Source organism: Triturus cristatus, chromosome 7 (genome assembly GCF_964204655.1).
Source record: "Triturus cristatus chromosome 7, aTriCri1.1, whole genome shotgun sequence".
NCBI lineage: Eukaryota > Metazoa > Chordata > Amphibia > Caudata > Salamandridae > Triturus > Triturus cristatus.
Genome location: NC_140590.1, coordinates 1,154,436,560 through 1,154,457,116, shown reverse-complemented (window position 1 = coordinate 1,154,457,116; position 20,557 = coordinate 1,154,436,560). Strand labels below are relative to the sequence as shown.

The 20,557-nt window shown below is 42.7% G+C and overlaps 1 protein-coding gene across 1 annotated transcript in view; it reads right to left on the bottom strand.

Annotated features, from left to right (window-relative positions):
• LOC146811310 (cyclic nucleotide-gated cation channel-like) overlaps positions 1-20,557 on the bottom strand; it is a 215,616-nt gene that overhangs the window by 183,273 nt on the left and 11,786 nt on the right. The window contains exon 2 of the mRNA XM_085615054.1: positions 11,161-11,245. Coding sequence (XP_085471180.1) covers positions 11,161-11,245 — 85 coding nt within the window. The remainder of the gene's footprint in view (positions 1-11,160; positions 11,246-20,557) is intronic.

Genomic DNA, 20,557 nt, shown 5'->3' with positions numbered 1-20,557 from the left:
TTCAGTAACCAGTTTATCTAACAAAAGTTTGAGATCATCTCTAACACTCAAAGGAATAGCTCTAATTGTATGAGAGATTGGTATTGCATTAGCTTTCAGTTTGATCACATGTTCAACTTTTGAAATTTTTCCTGTTTTGTGAGTAAAAACATCAGGAAATTCAGAGATAATTCTAAAAGAAACATCAGGAAAGTCAAGAACAGTATTAGTAATTTCACACTGCGAAAATTGGGAAATGGAAGAAACATCTTCATTAATTTGAACAGGATTATCAGAGCCAGGCACTAACTTGAGACCCATTTTGGCCAAATCCTGCCATCCAACAATATTCTTACCTTTAGGCGCAACACACACTTTTGTATAATTTTACGACCTAGGCATGGTATAGACTCAATAAAAGAACCTGACAAATCAATGATATGATCACGATAGGCCTTAGGAATGATGTCCAAGGTCTCTAATTTATGAGAAGACTAATGTTCTTCAAATAACATATCTGAGACTATGGTGACAAGTGCTCCAGAATCTGCCATCATGTCAAGAGCATGATCGCCCACGGTAACCTCACAGAAAGGATCTTTAACTCTATGAGGAGAGGGCGTTAAAAATTGAGAGTCAAAAGAAAGCATAAGTCTTTCTACATCGTTGGACAGAGGTATGTTTGAATCAGAAGTAGAATTGTGAAAGTGGTCAGCAGTTTGAAGACTGCTGACCCTAACCACTTTCCTGCTTCTACAAACTGTTTGAAAATTACCTATTTTGTTGCAATTAGTACATCTTTTACCCAAAGCAGTACAGAGTGGACTATCTCCCAAATGAGATCTGGAACCGCACCTGTAACAAAATGAATTCGTTTTGCTTTGTTTACTTTGAAAAGGTCTTTGATATGCACGAGAATGCGGAATTAAATATATAAATGTTTATTTACACAGGCGGGTGCCATGCGCATGCAGTGAACAGTTACAAAATAAACATGAGCATGCACGAGAACATGCGCATGCACCAGCAGTATTCAGCGTGCACATAAATACATAGAATTCAAACCATCACAGGGACATAGCTGGGAAGGTTTTCATCGCATTGGTATGGTATGGTAAGGATTTTTTATAGAGCGCACAACTTACCCTGGGGCATCTAGGCGCTTAACTGGGGGAATGAGGGAGATGAACATATCAGCAACGCATAGAACATTAAAACAGGAAAGTTTTTAATTGCTTCTTGAAGATAGTCAATGACTGAATTTTACGGACAGCTAAGGGAAGCTTGTTCCAATAGCTCGACACTTCACTTTGTTGTGTTATCCTGTTGACCTGTTATCGTGTGGAATAAGAATGGATATTTTACTTATTTTGTGTTTGGTGTGACTTCAAGACTACTACAATTTGCCGACAACTTGGAAGGAAACACGTATGATCAGCAAACCAGCCTTTGAGTAGGCCAACCGGAGGTGCTTTAATAGGCTTTTACGCATCGGATACACATTGAAAATGCCAGATGAACAGCAAGTATTTTGAATGTACCTGCTAGGATGTATTTGGCTTTGGAGGAGGTCCTGAAAATCAGTTCGGACAGGGAAAACAGTGTGGTCAGACACTGCATCACATCCCAGAAAAGTTTGCTCCTTTGCATCATGGTACATGCAGTCCACGATTTGCGCTTCCCACAGTGTTGACTGTAGTGTTATACCAAAGTTTGGTGTATCTCTCGTCGAACTGCTGGGACAGTTCCCATCTGCACTGCGTTGACTTGCTGTTGCCAAGGCTTGTTGGCTCTGCACTCCAGAGATCTTTGGGATACAAGAAGCTCCAGCCTCCAGTACCTCTTCCTGCTAAGAACAGCATCCTCACTTCATCCTCTGAACCGTGGGCCTTCATCTTTGGTGAGTTGCTCAAGGTCCTCTTGCGACCACTTTGCCTTCAGCTTGTGAGTTCTCTGAGGGTCTTCTACTCCAGTGGGATGCCCTGCTTGCTCTGGGACTGCTCTGACTCTCCTGCTTGTGGTGAGTCCCTTGGGCCTTGCTGGTTCCAACATTGCTCCTTCTTTGCTTTCCAGACCTGTTGAAGCTACCAAGGCTTATTGGTGCTTCCGCTGGACACCGACCTCCAGGTTCAAGGCTTCCGACATGGGACATCTCGTGCACGGCTCCTGGTTTTCCTGGTTTTCCTCAGCATCACCTGGTCCTCACAGCTGCAGCAACAAGGTCGCCGTCATCACTCCTGAACCTTCCGACATCTGTGGGCATTGCTCTTCGTGCATCATGGTCTCCTCTGAGTGGCATAGACTCTGTGCCCTCTACTTGCAGGTTCTCCTCTTCAAGAATCCACTCTTGGATCCCACTGGTCTTCGCCAGCTGCATCTTTTCGGAAGTCCTCCATTGTAGTCTACGGCGGTTTACGACATCACTTCGCACCTATGCACTCAGCATCCCTGGTCTAGGTATTCTGGGCCTGGGGTATCCACTGGTGGGGTGACTCCAAAACTTCTGTCTTACACAGGGTTTCTTCAGGGTCCACTGGGAAGGGTCCTCCTTCTTCAAAACTGCAACCACAACTTTCCTGTTGACTTCTATTGAGTACAAGGCTGTGTTTCCACTCTGCACACAGTCTCCGTGGGGTTCCTGTGTTCTTAACTTGGGTAGTTTCTAGTGTCCCCAGCTCCTCTGAGTCTCCTGGTCCAAGTCCCCACTTTGGTCGCAATTCGCATTCCACTTTTTTAGTATATGGTTTGGTCTCATCCTGGAGACCACTGTATTTTGTGCTTACTTACCTATCGCAATTGAAGTATTATTGTGTATTTGTGTTTGTATCTCCGGGTAGGAGATATACCAATGTGTTAGTGAGGGCTGTGTAATAAATAGACATTTGAATATATACACTGTGTGTTTCTTTTTCGTTTACACTACACTGCATGATTAGATCTGGTAAAACAAGCTGCTTAACACTCCTTCTGGATAATCCTGAAGGCTGCTCTCCACAGCTACTATTTGGAGAGCGTTCTATGGTTGTCTATCACCACTAAAATCACCATAAGGTTGCCTGGATTAGTGAAAGGCGCTTCACTTAAATAAGTGTGCACCATATACTAAGCCATCCTCCTACAACACGCTGAAGCATCTTTGTCCTCCGTCCACACCGGACAAAGAAAGCAAAACCCTAGACTCCTGTGGAAGGAAGTTATGTGGCACATCAGCTTCCTTATTAAAATTGTCCAGTTCAGAAGCTTTGTTGGGGCGTTATGACAGTTCTTTATGGGATTCGGTATCCAGATTCAAGGACAAGCTTCCTAAGGAAAATAGGTAGGACTTTGAGGAGGTCCTGCAGGAAGGGGGGCAGGTGGCAGATCAGCTGATTAGTGCAGCTGCAGATGGCACAGACGTAGCAGCATAGTATGCGCTAGGTGCTTCTCATGGCTAAGCCTCACAACAATACCTCTAAACTAGGGTGGCATGGTGAACAAAAGAACGATGGATTTAACCCAGATCTATTGACTGGGGTGAATGTTTGATTTGCCATGCATTCAGTCCATCATCTGTGTGTCTTTTGCCTTCTCCCCATATACTAAGCCAGCTTCTTACAATCACTAACACTACTTTGCCCTATGATCCCTTGAGAATTCTCCTGGGCGATCCAGGCGAAAATAGAGCTCTTCCCTCGTCAAACCTGCTGAGGCACTTTCTTTCCAATCTATTGCTGACAGCAAGGCTGTGTATTGCACAGTTATGGAAATAACATCAAGAGCTACCCTGAAACTTTGGTGGGGAAAGTTATAGAATCAGTAACCCATGGAGAAATTTACTGCGACTACTCAGGGACAGGGTGGCCAAATTAGTCATGATATGGCGTCTTTTTAGTAAGCAAAACCAACGGCAAAACAGAATAGGGGGTACATGTCTCACAATGTTCAAATCGCTGAGAGCTTCTGACATATGAGTTCTCCCCCCTTCATGAACAGAGAGTGACCCGCCTTGACCCCACTCATTTTGTGACCTTCCATCACAGTGACATAACGCTATAATGTTGCTGGATCAATTATGCTCTTGTGATGTATAGATAATTTGTGGTGGGGGGGTTCTTATTGTCTCTAAGTGCTCTGCTGGACCTCTCCTGCTTCTTGATCTTATATAGCACTGGGCAATGATGCACACTGAATCCTTTTTTTTTTTTCATCCCTCCACTGGCACATATGATGATGCTGAATTGTGTGTCATGTTTTCCTTTGTTCATCAAAATGATGATAAAGTTGTTTTAAAAAAATGTGGTAAATTAACTTCTGGGGTTGTGTCCTGCCCCCTGAGGTCTTATATGTCCATAAGAAATAGGGAGGTTTATAAAAGATAGCAATCATTACATGCTTAACCTCTTCGCTGCGGCGCAAATTCCGCTGCTGCGCTGCCGCAGTGCTGGACATTCCATTCCTGGGCATGGTCATGACGTCTCCCGGCTGTCGTCCGCACACGCCCATCGTGACTCATGACGGCCGGGAGACGTCATGAGCATGGAAGAGGTTAAAGGCTGTCAGAACTTTTTACAACAAGCAGATTTCTTCTGGGAAATTTGTAGCTTTAAGCACTAGGTGAGGGTTGGATGAAGAGGTGGTTATCTCTCTCCTCCTTTTCTTCAAATGGCAGTAAAACAAGCACCTTCTCTCTTTATGTTAATACTTGTTTTTTTAATGGGCATTGAGCAAAGACAGACTAAGGGAAAGGGTTTGGGATCAAAAGTATGTGTGAGACCTTGAAGTTGAACAAGATCAACAATTTATGGAGAACAACATGCACTTTGGCTCACTTTCCAGAAAACCCATCAGGTTCTTCTGGACAGAGAATCTGCACAGCTTTCAGCCATGTAATGAACTCACATACCTCAGTGACTGGCACTGGGTTCAGCAACCGATGGGAGGGGAAAAAAGCAACAAAATACTTGAAAGAACGGTAAGTGTTAGACCTGACTGCCTTCCCCCAACTTTTTCCCTTCCTTGCTCCATTTTTCTGACCTTGTTTTTGCTAGTTTTAGGACTTTGCACACTTTACAACTGCTGATGAGTGCAAAAGTGCTTGTGCTGTCTCCTCTAATCTTGGTAACATTGGCTTAACCCCAATTGGAATATTTAATTCACTTATAAGTCCCTGGTAACGTGCACTGCATGTGCCTAGAGCATGTAAATTAAATGCTACTAGTGGGCCTGCAGCACTCATTGTGCCACCCAGTTAAGTAGCCCCCTAACCATGGCTCAGGCCTGCCATTGCAGAGCTTGTATGTGCGGTTTTGCACTGCCACTTCGGCTTCGCAAGGTAACCTTCTTGCCAGGCCTAAACCTTCCCTTTTCATAAAAATAAATCACCATTTAGGTAGGCCCTGTATGAACCACAGGGCAGGGGGCAATGTAATAAAAAGGCAGGGCATGTACGTTTAAGCTTTACATGTGAAGAGATAGACTGGTGTGACTGGAAAATTTAAAATCATAACTTATGGTGATGTTGGATTTTAAAGTTACAGTTTAGCAAACGCGACTTTCATAAAGTTGACATTTACTTACTTTAGCCATTTGGTGACGGCTGCCTGTCTCTGTTTAGCATCGGTTGGGTGACAGCTGGGATTTGTATATTCCCTCTAGACAGCCGCACACAAACGGATGGTAGAGTGGAGCTGGGCATACCCTCACATGTACACCTCAATAGGCTGTGTCATGTCTACATACAAAGGGCTGCATACCCCCCTGTAGTGAGTCTGGAGCAAGGGCAGGAAGGAAGGTCCTTTGTGCATTTCAAAGCTGTCTTTGAAGCCTCCCCCACTTCAAAGGCATAACTGGGAATATGTACTTGAAACTGACATTATGACTTTAGTACATATCTGGACCTGTGAAGATTCTGCCAGGAAGAAGAACGTCTGTGATGCTGAAAGGACTGCCACTCTGCTGAACTGCTGCTTTTCCGGACTCTTGACTTGCTGAGCTGCCCTGTTGTTCTCCTGTCTGAGTGAGAAGGACTGGTGTTCCATCACTTGAACCCAGAGTGACTTCAAGGGTTTGCCGGCTTGTCTCCTGTTCTAAGTCTCAGGGACTTCAAAGACTTCAACTAATCATGCTACAGCACCTGGACTTTGCTTGCTGCAAGTCTTGCCCTGCCAAGTTGTGCCAATCCGGTCCAGGGCCCTTGCAAGTGGGTATAAAGTGCTTCTACAACTAGAACTCATGCATCCTCATCAGATCCGGTGGATCTTTGGCTTTGCATTAGTCAGAACCAATGCTTTCTCATTGTTGAATGGAGCAGACCTAGCGCATCGCCTTCGGAACCAATGCATCGCCTTCGGTATTGATGCATCGCCTACTGCAGGAGTAGCAGCCACGCATCACAATCAGAACCGATGCATTTCTGCAGTTGTGTGGAGAAAATCAACATATCTTGTCCACTGCGTTGCTCAACAGGTACATAGCTTGACTGCACTTCAGATCTTTGTCAATGTTGAAGCATCCCAGATCAAGGTACTTTGTTTCAGCGGGCCCATGTGGGTCCGTGTATCCCATCCGTGCTCGGCCTGAACATTTGACATTGCCCCGGTTCAGAGCAACCAGCTATACCGTTTAGGCGCTTATTGCTTCTAAGAGCTATTTTACTTTTATAATTTGAAAATTCATATCTCAACTTCTACTTGTCAGATAGACTACTGGCTAGTCACATGCGATATTGTGTCGTGGATCATAGACACCCTACAGCTAGCACGCACGCTCTCCAACCACACCCCGGTTGTACTACATTGGAAGGTACCGCTAACACTACCCCATGCATTCAGCTGGCGCCTACCACCACACACGCTACTTGATACCATATTCAGAGAAAAGATTAGAGCGGACATTACACAATATTTCTCGACTGACGAAGGTTCGGTGGACTCATTCTCGACATTGTGGGAGGCGTTTAAGGTGGTGATTCGAGGGGCTTGCATTTCAAAACAATCAGTGGAGTTGAATTCTATTCAGTCAACTATCGTAAAACTTGAACAAGAAACTAAATCAGCGGAACAATTGTTTTTTCAGACTAGAGAACCTAGGCACCTGGCAACCATAAGGGGGAAAATCACAGAATTTGGACAAGAGGCAGATTGGGAAACTCGATACTTGGGGAAACACTCCAGAGCACGTACCTACGGGGAGGGTGGTAGGCCAGGCAAACCCCTTCCTAATGCAATCAGACAGTGCACTTCTCCCAACTTTATAGCTCGAGTTACAGGACAAGGATGATTTCCCAATAATAGCCCAAGAGGCCACACATGCATATCTTACTAAATATTAGTCCTCATTATATACAGCAACACAGAATGCACCCCACCCAGACCTTGGCGAATATTTAGAGTCAATTGAACTACTCTGGTTGAGCAACGCTCACAGAGATTACCCGGATGTAGCCTTCTCAATAGAGGACATCACACAGGTTATAAACAGCTTACCTGGCGAAAAAGCGTCGGGGTTAGATGGTCTGACCACCACATTTTACAAGACTAACGAGGAGGAGTTGGTGCCTCGTCTGTTGGATGTATATCAGGAGTCGTTAGAAATGGGAATTGTTACTCCAACTATGCGTGAGGTAGCAATCACCTCCCTTTTAAAACCAGACGAAGCGTCTAACCTCTGTGATTCATATAGACCCCTGTTGTTAAAATAATGTAGATGCTAAGATCCTAGCCAAACTAATAGCCAACAGGCTGCACTCGCTATTACCGCTCATCGATAGGCCAGACCAATCAGGATTTATCCCGGGAGGGTCAACGGCCCACAATCTGTGTACATTCTTCGACACGGTACACCAAATTGACCCCAAATGACCTGCCGTAGCAGTGTCTCTTGATGCCACTAAGGCGTTTGATTACTTGCAGTGGCATTTTTTACTTACTGTCCTAGTGAGATTAGCATTAAGTCCCACTTTTATAAAACGAATAAGATTGCTCTATGCTAAGCCCACAGCCCTACTCAAAGCAAATATTTTAATTTCTGAACCATTCTATATAACCCTTGGTACTAGGCAGGGATTCCCGCTTTCGCCACTGCTGTTTGCAGTGGCAATGGAGCCCTTAGCGGCAAGAATTTGTCAGTACCACAATACGCGGGGTCTGGCTTTTACAAACAGAAATCTCATAATATCAATGTATGATGACGATATAACATTATATATCCGCAAACCAGAAGAAAACCTCAACCCAGTGTTGAGAGAATTCCTCCGTTACCGAGGGATGTCTGGCATACAGATCAACTGGTCAAAATCTGCTATTCTACCTCTAACTGATGCCTTGCTGGAAACCGATTTAGAATTCCCGCTTAAATGGGCGGATGGTGCTATTAAATACCTGGGGGTGTGGCTGAGTAGAGATTTGCAGGACATTTGGCGATTTAATTTTGGCAAGTTAATCGACTGGCTTGAGTGCAGGTTGAAACTCTGGGCTGCCATGCCCATGTCGTTGGCTGGCTGTATTGATATCACCAAGATGATAGTTCTTCCTAAATTTTTATATCTATTCTTTAATATACCCATACCTCTAACCAAGGCCTTTTTTAAGTCACTACCCTCCTCTGTGATTGCCTTAGTGTGGGCCGGTAAACAACCTCACGTGAGCTGGGACCTGCTTACACGCCCGCTATCCGAGGGTAGAATGGGTGCACCTGACTTCGAACTCTATGCACTGTGTGCACAAGCACAATTCCTCCATTTCTGGATACATCCCGTCCCATTCCAGCCGCATGTGGCCATTGAAACAGATCTTGCGGATCCCACCCCTCTACATGTGGCTGTCCATAAACCATATCATAGATCGGCAACCAAAATTAACACATTGGAGACATTGCACTGGGCCTGGGAAGGTTTAAGGAAACGTATCTGGACTCCACTACTTTATGCGCCCTCCACTCCAATTGCACACCGCCCACATTTTCCCTTCCTCAATGATAAGGGTTCAATTGCACGGGCACGCAGCGTGGGCATTTCCACACTAGGGGCCATATGTAGGTAGCATAACATTTACCGATTCATAAATACCGAATTTTACCGATTCGGTATTTATGAATCGGTAAATAGTATGTAGGTAATTAATCGGTAATCATTACCGATTCGGTAAATATCGGTAATTACCGAATCGGTAATAATGCATCCCTTCCCATTGATTCCTATGGGCCTGGAGGCCCATAGGAATGAATGGGAAGCCAGTTACTATTACCGATTCGGTAAATACCGAATCGGTAATAGGGGAGGCCTTATCATGGGTGGCAGGGTGTCACATTGACACCCTGTTGCACCCCTGATTCGTGCATGTGTGCACATGTGGCGCACATACATGCCCTAAGGGCATGTATGTCTGCCACATGGCACTTCACAAATTGCACAAAAATGCTTTTTTAAAGGTATTCGTCATTTACCATCAACTTGTAGTTGGTGGTAAATAACGAATCCAGACACCAATTATGCACTCACTTGAGTGCCCCCTACATAGCATTTCTGGATTCGGTATTTACCGAATCGGTATTTTACCGATTTCTTAAAATTCCGATTCGGTAAATACCGAATCCAGAAATCAGCCACCTACATCTCAAGTGCCTCAATACCAGTCGGTAACGGGATATTTACCGTATTTCGGCCGTTACCGACCGGTATTTGGCTTCCTACATATGGCCCTAGGTGACTTATACCCACAGGGCACTTTTCTAGAACAGCCACATCAACAGGAAGTACCACTCCTACACCTATTCCTATATGTTCATCTCCGAGCTACTTGTAAGGCATTGCACTCAACTTTCCCAACCTCCCAGATATATTGAAGCCGCTAGAACATTTTGTTAACCACACCATCACATCGTAGATTAATCATTAGATTATATAACCTCACGCAAACAAACACCCCTTGGGTTGCCCCGAAGGCATTAACACAGTGGAGAAATGACCTAGAAGAACTGCCTACTGATGAGCAATGGTCTTTTTGTTGCTCACAGCTGCGTTGTTTATCCCCGAACTATAAGCTGAGACTTAATCATTTTAAATTCATACATAGAATGTATCGCACTCCCCTGCAGCGACACAAACTGGGGTTACGTCCGGATTCGCGTTGCTGGAAATGTAAACGTGAAGCAGCTGACTTTTTGCATATTGCGTGGAGTTGCCCACCCATTGCTGACTTTTGGGGAGGGGTGTATGACACTATACAGGCTGTTACTGGAGTGTTGCTGGACTGTACCCCAGTGGTGGCACTGCTGGGTTATGTGAGGGAAATCCCACTTGAGAAACGCTGTTTGGTGGCCATGATGCTACTACTCGCACAGCGCAGATTAGCCTTACGATGAGGTGCCCCTAGGATCCCCCGGGTGCCTGAGTGGGTGCAAGATATTGCTTATTGCCAGGAGCAGCTAGCGGCGTTTTAGGATCTTATGCCGACAGCTTATCACCCAAGGGACGTATGGGAGCCTTTCAATGCCTGGCTCAGGGGACATGATGTGGACCTCCCGGATGACTCTAGTTCAGTGCAAGCTGTCTCCCCGTGAATACCGTCCCAATAGGCACCTCAATACTCGCTTTTTTATACAATTATCCTACATATAAATAGACCTATCTAGCCCAAAATACGAGATAAAATTAATTATAGCCACCTTGCCCTTCCACATTTCCTGAGCCTACAATTCTTGTGTTTATTTGGTCCAAAGCAGAACACTATATGTTCTAGTCACTTAAACTTATCTTTTTTCTTTCAAAAGAACAAGACTCACTGAAATAATGTACCTGCTTGTTATTCAATGTCGATGTTTTATAATTACTGTAATGATGTGATTCAGAGAAATGCTGTGCAATATCAACATGCAAATGTGAATATGTTTTATATACGCCTAACCAAAACTCTAAAAATAAAATCTAAAAAAAAAAAGTACCTTTTATTTAGTTAGCCCATCTCTGATCAAAAATACCTGAAAGAAATCCAGACTGATTCCTGGCATTGAGATTCAGCCATGGATTATCAAGAGAACTTCAAGTTACTATTCACCTTATGTTTTGCAATGTATTATCTGAACAATCTCATCTTGGGAGAGATATTTTGCCATGGTGTAAAAAGGATCGAGCTTGAACCTGTGACTTTATCATCTGGCACATATTCTACACAAATAGAAAAAAAATAAGTCTTTTTTTAAACTTACTCTATTTCAGTCACAGTTGCTGTAGCCCAGTAAATACAGACAACATAATTTTCACCAATAGTCATCTTCTGCAAATCTTGACCATCTGAAGAAAAAGATTACATTTAACTTTAGACTAGTTTAAATGACGATTTTAAGACAACTACAATAGCCCAGAATCTGAAAATACCACTTAAGGTTTTAGGAGATAATGTTCAAAAGATTTAACAGGCCTTTTTCACGTTTTTTCTCTATTGGGAACCTATAACCTTTTCCACAAATTCAATCCAACCCTACTTAATTATTTAGGTGGTCAACTTTTCTATAACTGTTTAAGGATCCCAGAAGGCAGGGGGGGGGGGTTGGTTGGGTAGGGAGACATAATCAGAGTAACTGTAAATACAGGCAGAGCAACTAGAATACAATAATCTGACGTAAAAACCCGCATTGCAGATAAGGATTACATAACAAATGTATATTTAGTCATATCTTAACTAAACAAGACACAGTCCAAGAGAACAATCAGAAAGCAATTTCAAAGGTCGGTGCTATGGCATGTAGGTCTATACTGGCGAAAATACAACCTTCCCATAACTGTTGGTCCTGTTGCTGCTGTTGTTACAATGAGGATTGTTTTTTGGGATGAAGATTCACACTGGGGGTGCCTTTTCCCCAAACTTCTTTATTTTGATCACCATACCACATCAGCATCTATGAGCTTGAGTCCGAATTTCTATAGTGCCTCACTTGCCGTCCTAAACTTACCAGAGAGACAAGTGACTTGGCACCAGAGAACACAACACTCTTGACCTTCTCAGAGATTGCTGTAACAGGACACACCCTTTCTCGCTCTTGTCCACAATAGGTTTCTGTGGAATGCTGCACATTGGGGCAGTTCAAAAGGTGAGGAATCCACAGCCAAATGCATCCATCAGAAAAGAGACACAAAGGAAGTTTCTAACATTTATTTAAACTATCGTGCTCTAAGAGGCAGTATTTGAGCCGCAATGAGACAACAAATGCATATCATAAATATAACTAGTATGGTTAACAAACCATATACCATAAAGAACCCTGTCATATTATAAGTGATCAGCCTAAATAACCCCCGTTTCTACTGAAGCCTAATGATTATAAGTCTGGTATTTGATCTTTTTAGTTTAAAGTTTGGAGACCATTGATAAAGGAAGGATCAACATTTCAAAGCTCAGTGCAAGAATTCAGTCAGATAGTAGCCAGAAAACAAAATGGATGCATTTACGTACTGTTTTTTACAGAGACTATCAGCTTTGGTAAAAAAAAAACAACGAAGGCACCAAAACTAGCCCGTGCCCTACCTAACACCTCCACTATATCTATCCACGTCTAATACACCTATCTTCTCATGCACCATAGCAAATTCTTGAACCATCCCAATCCACATCTGACTCTTTCCAGCCTCTTGCACTCAATCAACCCCAACATTTCTCCTATCTCTAGTTCCTAGTATAACCCCTTCACCATGCCTTCAACGCCCAACTCTTCTATTTCTTCTTATCTAAATCCTACTGCTAATTTTTAAATCCTGTTTAACGCCCCTCCCTTCTCTAACTCTATGGCTAACCTCTCAATCATCCCTCACTCTTCAGTTTCTGAGGGACATTTAAACCATTTCCAGCTGAGAACCCATGGGCTACTACTGTCTCTCTTTATAAATCTTACACTACCACAGGCTCTCAGTGTAACTCCCTCAAGACATCCCTGGCTTCCTGTGTAACCAACCCCTCAGTCCTGATTGGCTACCCATTGCTCTCCATGTAATCCCTTACCCATCTACAGATCTCCTCAAAACTGACTCTCTTGACTAATTGTGATGTGTCTTCAGCTTTGTCATACATTTAATGACATGAGTGTCACATGATTGTGTGTTAGGGCGTGCCTGGATCATATGATGTACTGGGAGAACCAAACACTTGCATTCACCTTCCCTACTTTAGTGCACAGTCTCTACACCAAAATCTGTAGTCTCTTGTACCTGTTCTTTAGCTGCTGTCCTCAGGAAGATACTGCCACAGTTTGAAAAGCTGAGGATGCAGTCAGTTTTGGAGGTCGGAAACTGGTGTAACCTCCTTATACAAACATGAAGACTACTGTATGTGGCAAATACCATTACCTCCAACCCAGATACTTTCCTGTGTCATTTCATTTCCTGTAAATGCCCTTAAACGTCTACTCTCCCCCATCTCTACTTCTCCCCATATTATCTTCCTACCATCCACCACAAAATTCTTTCTTAAAGCTGCCAGTGGTGTCTTGCATATACAATAAGGTATCAAAATTTCCTCTGAATAACCCGGTCTCCTGTCATGCAAAGCTCAATGTAAAACCGATTCACAAGCCCATGTATGGTTGGTCTCTCCTTTGCCAACCCCAAATCCAGGCCCACAACATGCCCCAGCATCCTCTCAATCACCCTCCACTCAACAGCTGAGGAATGTTTTGAGGACACAGGATCATTTAAGCTTTTTTGCTTAGAGATTTCACCGACCAGCCACCGTCTTCATGCTTCTTCCTGGGCTTCTGCCTAAACCATAGTGTTACTGATTCTAGAAATGCCAGACTCTGGGTCAAATTCTTGATAACCTGCAGGTAAGCCAGTGGCGTTTGGGCCAGATCACTCTGCAGGCATTATCCCTGTTTGATTCCTTTGAAAGTAGATCAGGAAAAAATGTCTATTGTTCTTTGTCTTCTGTCTGACGAGGTTATACTGGACCTGGAGAAAGTGATCTGTATTTTCTTACCGGGCAGACTACCCTCACTGGAGAATAAAGGTTGTGGTAAATGCTGACCACTCCTAGTAGGAGCTTACTAAAAACAACAATGAGTAGTCAATGCACACTAATTTTGCAACTTATCCTCATGTGGAATTTTTGTGTTAAATTTGCTGCAGAAGTCTAATTATGCCACTGCACTGTGGTAACTATTGCTGGAGTAACCTCACAGCTGGCATTATGTTGTCCATAAGTATAGCAGGATGTATTCAGCAGTTTATCACAAGCATACCAATGCATTTTCATGGACCAAATTCTTTGCAGTTTGTATCATGGGATTTTAAAATCCTGCCAGCACTGACAAGATTCACAAGAGAAGGATTTTCACATCCTTGGCCCGGATACCAGCTACTTGCATGAGTTTAGTCATTTCAAATTTCATCACTGCTTTTATTGTGTATGTTTAAATTAGCTAACACGGGTAAGGTAAATGGTTTTGGAAACTACTGAAGCCTTTACAAGACTTTCAATTAGCTTTTTACTATGGCAAGACTTGGAAATCCTTTTTGTGACCCTGTAACACAAATTGGACTTTGTTGAAGATCCTACTGACTCTTCACCAAATTTAATGGTACACTGTCTGTCTTTGAGACTGCTGGTTAGACTGACATACCTTAGGCATAAACCTGAGCCTCCCTCCCTGGCTGCTTGCTCAACCGTGGGCCAAAGCCCAAGAGTTCTCTTTATTACCATTATGTGTTGCAATGTCACAGTCACCCAAATGAAAATCTTTCACATCATGTGAGATGATGCTTTTATGTTAATTTGACTGAAATCCGCAGAACTGTCTCCAAAGAAGAAAGGAATTCTGACTCCTGTCATTCACTGATGAATTAGAAAAACGATCCTTTGCTCTACTGAAGAAAACATAGCTCTGGTTGAGGCATACTGAAGAATGACATTTATGTCCATCTCTGACTTAGGGCTGGATCCCAGATGTTTTGTAGAGATCAGCTTGGGTCTACAATGTTTGTTACGTTTTTTTATTTGCCAATACCTAATGCAAATTGTATATTGTAATACAGTTTATTTTCCAGTACATACACATCAAGTAAATTTATAACAGATACTGTTTTCCGCAATCAAAAGTCAAAAGCGTCACTGTGTAAAGTTTTTTTTTTTTTTTTTGCATATTTATATAGCGCGAACTTGACCCAAAGGTATTGGAGCGCTTTACATTAGCACCGTATTTACATTACACATTCAGGCAATATTGCCATAGTCTCCACTAGAAGTAATAGGCACTTTCTTTGGAATCTCATCTAACTGAATTGAGCAATAGGCTGGGCAAGTTAGTTTATTTGCCGGATGAGTAGATTTCTGTAGCATGTTGTCCCTTGGACAAGTACATTTTTAAACATATTCCACATCCCTGTCATGTGCTGATGCTCATGTTTCTTTAAAAGTAAGATGCTCAAACTTTGCAATGTGGAGAAGTCGCAAACCTATGGACAGTCCTGAAAATGGGTCACTAAGGGACTCATTATCAGTCCAATGTCCAAGGCAGTGTTTTCTGGCACCACACTGATTCCACCCAACACTGCAGGAGATACAATATTCCCAGTCCTCTCCCCGTCCACTGACAGCCACCGCCAAATTACATACAAGGAAATGCTTCACAGAGACACAGGGAGAAGGTGGGGGACAAAAACAAGGAAAACAAAAAAGGCAACGTCACTCAGGCCAGGCCTTCCTCTCTGCTGCCACTATAGGGAAGAGGATCGTTTACCCTTTAAGACAAAGAAAAAGGCAGAAAAGACAGATTAGCAATAATCGCTAATTAATAAGCCGCAGAGATACATGATCAGGCATACTATGTCGCAGGTATGAACTGACTTACTTCGTTCTTGAGAGTAGGAGATGACTACTTGTAAAGAGCTCGGAGTCCACGTAGTTATATTCCAGAGTGAAGTATACTCCTTTAAGTAGGTTGCATTAAAAGGGCTAAGGAATATTTATCCTTACGTCCCTTACTACCAACACCTTCCATATAAAAGGTACCTCAAGGGAAAAAGTCTGGCACAGACAAAAAACCCATGAAAAATGTGAGAACAAAAAAAAAAGAAAAGGGAGAAAGAGTCTGTATTCACAGTTACACTCCACTTGTGAATGTCCCATAATGACATCGATAGGTCACTAAACTATAGGAAGTGAAGGGATAGAACATACGGGAACACAGCTTCGTACTCTCCCGCAATCCTTTATTCAAGGATGTTTGCCCGGTAACAAAATAGGGACAACGGGATACTTCTAACCAGAGTTCCTGTACAGCAGAAATCCGAAATCCAGAAGCTTGACTCCCACGTAAACAGACAAAGAACAGGACGACTCCATGAAGCTGAAAACCGCCAGGCGAAGTCCTTCCAGATACCAAAACCGGAAGCGAAACCAAGCGAGGAGTTCATGCAGGCAGCGACTTAAATACTGCCTGCCTGCGTGCCAAAACACCCACGCAAATATGCCCGATCATGTACGCAGCTTCGAACAGGTAAGAAAAGAGAGCGATAGATCCTATCAGATCCTAATACAGTGGTGTCTGCGAAGCCAGGCAAATATCCAGTGCTGATTCAAAGGGCACCAGAGACAGTTAAACATGGGTTGTATGCAGGGAAACCAGGCAGGCCGAAATGTTAAGGATCAATCAAGATCCAGCTCCTGCAGAAGAAATATTCCAAAGAGCTGAAGCATAAGTTTAGGGTCATGTTGGAGTGGTTTCCAGTTCCAGAGGGCCTGCAAAAGGAACATCCATTGCAGAGAAGTAGAAACAGGATAAGAATGCTGCAAATGAGGAATAATAGAAACGAGAATACTCTGAATACACTGGAAAAAAAGGAGTCAGAGCCGGTATTAATCCAAAGACAGTGTGGAGCGAACTAAGGAGGCAGGATCCGGCAACCCAAATAAGTAGGCAAGGCCGGCCATACTAGAGGCATTAAAAATGTGATGCACTAATTCTCCGAAGTGCAGGGGAAGGTTTGTATTTAACAATGACTGTATTTCACTAGAAGTTCTAGCCACCTGCAATTCGAAGGGCTAGCGAGCAGATGTGAGAGGTACCTCTTGTTGGAAAAATAATGCTTTGAGTCTACTTAGCTTGTTGAAGTCTGCCTTCAAAGTCTGAATGGAAGGCCACAACGAGCTATCTACGATCCCATGTGGAGGAGGAAACAAGACATTGTTGCAACAAGTGACTAACTGTGAAACTGATAAAATGTACGGAAATCCAGCTTGCATTCCACAACAATCTTGATAGCTAAGTTTTAAATAACTCATATTAGAGAGCACATTAATAAGGGGGAGAATTGCGGGAACCGAGATTCCTTTAAAATAACAGGCCAAATTAGGTGCTAAAGCATCACATGCGCAGTGGATTTTAACATGTTTACAAACGAGTGAATGTTTAATAGTAAAGTTGCATTCTTCTTCAGTAATAAAAACTTGTTTATTGGTACGTTCACAACGATATGTAAAGGGAAGTGACCATAATTCATGAATGAAGCTGCTTCCAAGAGGTTCATATCTACCTACAGGGAAAAGTTTCATGCTAGCTGTGAATTGAAATGTCGAGATAGGCAGAGAAATAACACTGTGTACTATCCACACAGCCAAATGAATTTAAGCTATAGTGAATGGAAGTTGTTCTAATTTCTCTTAATGCAGCATTGTGAGGGTTGCTTCTTTCATGCCCATAAGTTGTTGTTCGTGTGTTAAATTAAAAGGTAGGAATAAATCACTGCAATTCAAGTAGTGCCAAGGTACGCACCCATTTTTAAGTTTTTGAAGCACCCAGCTAAATTTCATAATACATCTAAGTTGCGTTTGCCCATGATACAATGTTGAAATGTCTCTCTGTACAATATCAATAACAGATGAAATGATGCTATTTAAATTGTAAATATAAGAGTATTAATATTATTATCAACAACAGAAAGCACTTTATCCAAATTATCTTGGTCAATTTGTTTTAAACGTGCAGCAGCTTCCATCTGGGATAATTTTCAAATCTCATTATAGGTAGTGTAAATAAATCTTTTAGAACATGGAGGTTTGGGACCTAAAAGAAAATCTGATGAATTCATGTCTTCAGACAGGAAAGAAATATGTTGTTTCAGTGCAGACAATGAAGAGTGTTCCAACCTTAATAGGTGGCACAATACCAGAATGGGGTGATTGAGGGTAACAGGAATCAGGTCTGTTTGATATGAACCCAGGTGTGGAATTAAGAAAAAGAGCATGACAACTGTTAGTGTCTACTGGCCACAACAACCCCCCGTTAGGACCTGAGAATAAGGAATTAAATGTACCATATGCACCATGCTATTTAATTGTTCTTCAGTGCAATTTGTCAAACTTTGCCAATTATCAAAGCAGGCAATAGAGTGAATTGTCGGGCGTTCATTTCTTTAATTTTTGCCAATCCCAGACATGTAGTCTGCTGGATCGCTCCATTCAACAATATCATTTGTGTGGGGATAAAACAGGCTCAATATAAGGCTTCCGATCCCTGAACCCACCAAGATTTCATTCCCCAAACAGATTTCAAATCAATATGTTGTTCCAGTAATCCTAGCCTTTAAGAGCCAATTAGTTGACAAATGAAGCTGTATATATTTGCTTGGTTTACGTCAGCATATATTGCTTTCGTGGGGTAGGAACCATTTTGAAATAATATGACTTGGGATCTGAAGTGCCATGTCCTGTAAAATATGTGAACTTGTCTCTATGCTTTTTGAAGCTCCCTTGTGTGGGAGTTGAAACATTTTCCCATTGTGTATAATTAAAATGTAGACACTTACTACTGGCTCTGTGCAGGAAATGATGTCCATAGTGATGTTAACAAAAAATATTGGCATAGTTAGCAGAATTAAGATATAGTTTTTTTTAGCTCTGACATTATAGATTACAGGTACTATTACATAGCTCACAGAAACTTTGAACACATATGGTATCTACAGGAACGCCATAGGGCCAAATATGTTGAAAGGAACTTTATCCAAAACAATTCCATCAGTCACTGGAACAGCTAAATATATTGACAAGGGACAAGTCTCTTTTCAGTTTATGCAAAGAAGAATGGGGGACCAACACCCAGTCAACCAGTTCCGCAGCAGAACGTTATGGGAGATAATGGCCATTAATTGACAGGAAAAAAGCTTTCACAAATCCAATCCACATGAACAAAAAAACCAAGGAAAGTTCGATCCAAACATATATCCAAGGTGGGACTAGATAAGTGCATTTCAACAACGAAATGGTAACACAAATCAGTGCTGGAGAAGAATCATCTTGAACCATATAGTACTCGGAGGTCATCAGCTGGAAGACTGGGGGCTGTGACTTAGCAGTAGGACACGAAAAATCCAATTGGGAAGGACTCACCAATGGTGGATCCTTATAAATGACATCCACTGTAAGAGATGCAATAGTAAAAATGCTTATCATTTCTGTTAGGTTGTCGGTGGAAGACTCATGCCCCCCCTAACGCCCCCCCCTAGCATTGGAAAATCACCATTGGTGGTGCTCACGAGCTGCACAGAAAAGTCTTGCGGAAGTGAATGAATACTCCATGGTCTACTAGGGAGATTCAGCCACATGGTGTAGTTTGACACTTTCGATGGAGACAAAGCGCTTGTCTTTACAACTTGGAAGCGGTGGCAAGATCACAGTTTGTGTACCTTGTATGCCAAGGACTGGAACCATTTAATGGCCACCTTCTCGCGAACCAGATCTCCATCTTTTGGAAGTCATCTGAAAACTGTAATTTGTTCTTCAGCACTCAAAGAGAGAGACATAGGCAAGTATTTGCTAGACTGGGGGCTCTGGAATGTTTGTAGTTCCTATAAGACAGCACAATGGCTATCTACGTCATAGGTTGCGGCAGCTGCCACAATGTGTGGGCCGTCAAGATCGGGAACCTACATACTGATGCCTAAAACCAGTTTGTACAGGGTACGCCACCCAGAGATATTTTGGGGAGGTTATTAAGTGCTTGTTGAACCCCATAAAAATGATTCAACCAACCACACCCCATAGCCAATAAGGACTGCTTTAAGTCATGGTTCATACTTCCCACAACAGATTTGCCCTCAGGCCTATATGAAGAAGAATAATGCACCTGTACACCCATGAACATAATTGAATCACGGTACACTGTGGATGCGAGAGCCGGACCCTGGTATGAGTAGAATGCACAGAAGGCATGAGTCCTGAAAAAGACTTACAAGTCTTTAATAACAGTTCGAATGACAGGCGAGAGCTGTGGCCAAACCCAGACGAATCTAGAGCAAGAATCAACTAAACACAAGATAAATTTGAACGCAGTATCCTAAATCAGTGGACCACAATGATCGAGGTAAATACAGCCAAAGGCTTGTTGGAAATCAAGAGAAGTGTCACGGTGGAGCTTTGAATTTGCAAACAAATGTCGCAACACAGGACATAATTTCTAGTCTGTTGGTATAAGCCTCGCCACCAGTGGCGGCTAGTGACATTTGAAAGTGGTGAGGCATACAGGGGTGGTTAAATGTCAGGCTTCTGCTACTGTTCAACAACAACCATTGTTTTAAAGTTAATGAAAAGTTTGCACATAACCTGCAGCCTTTAGTAAT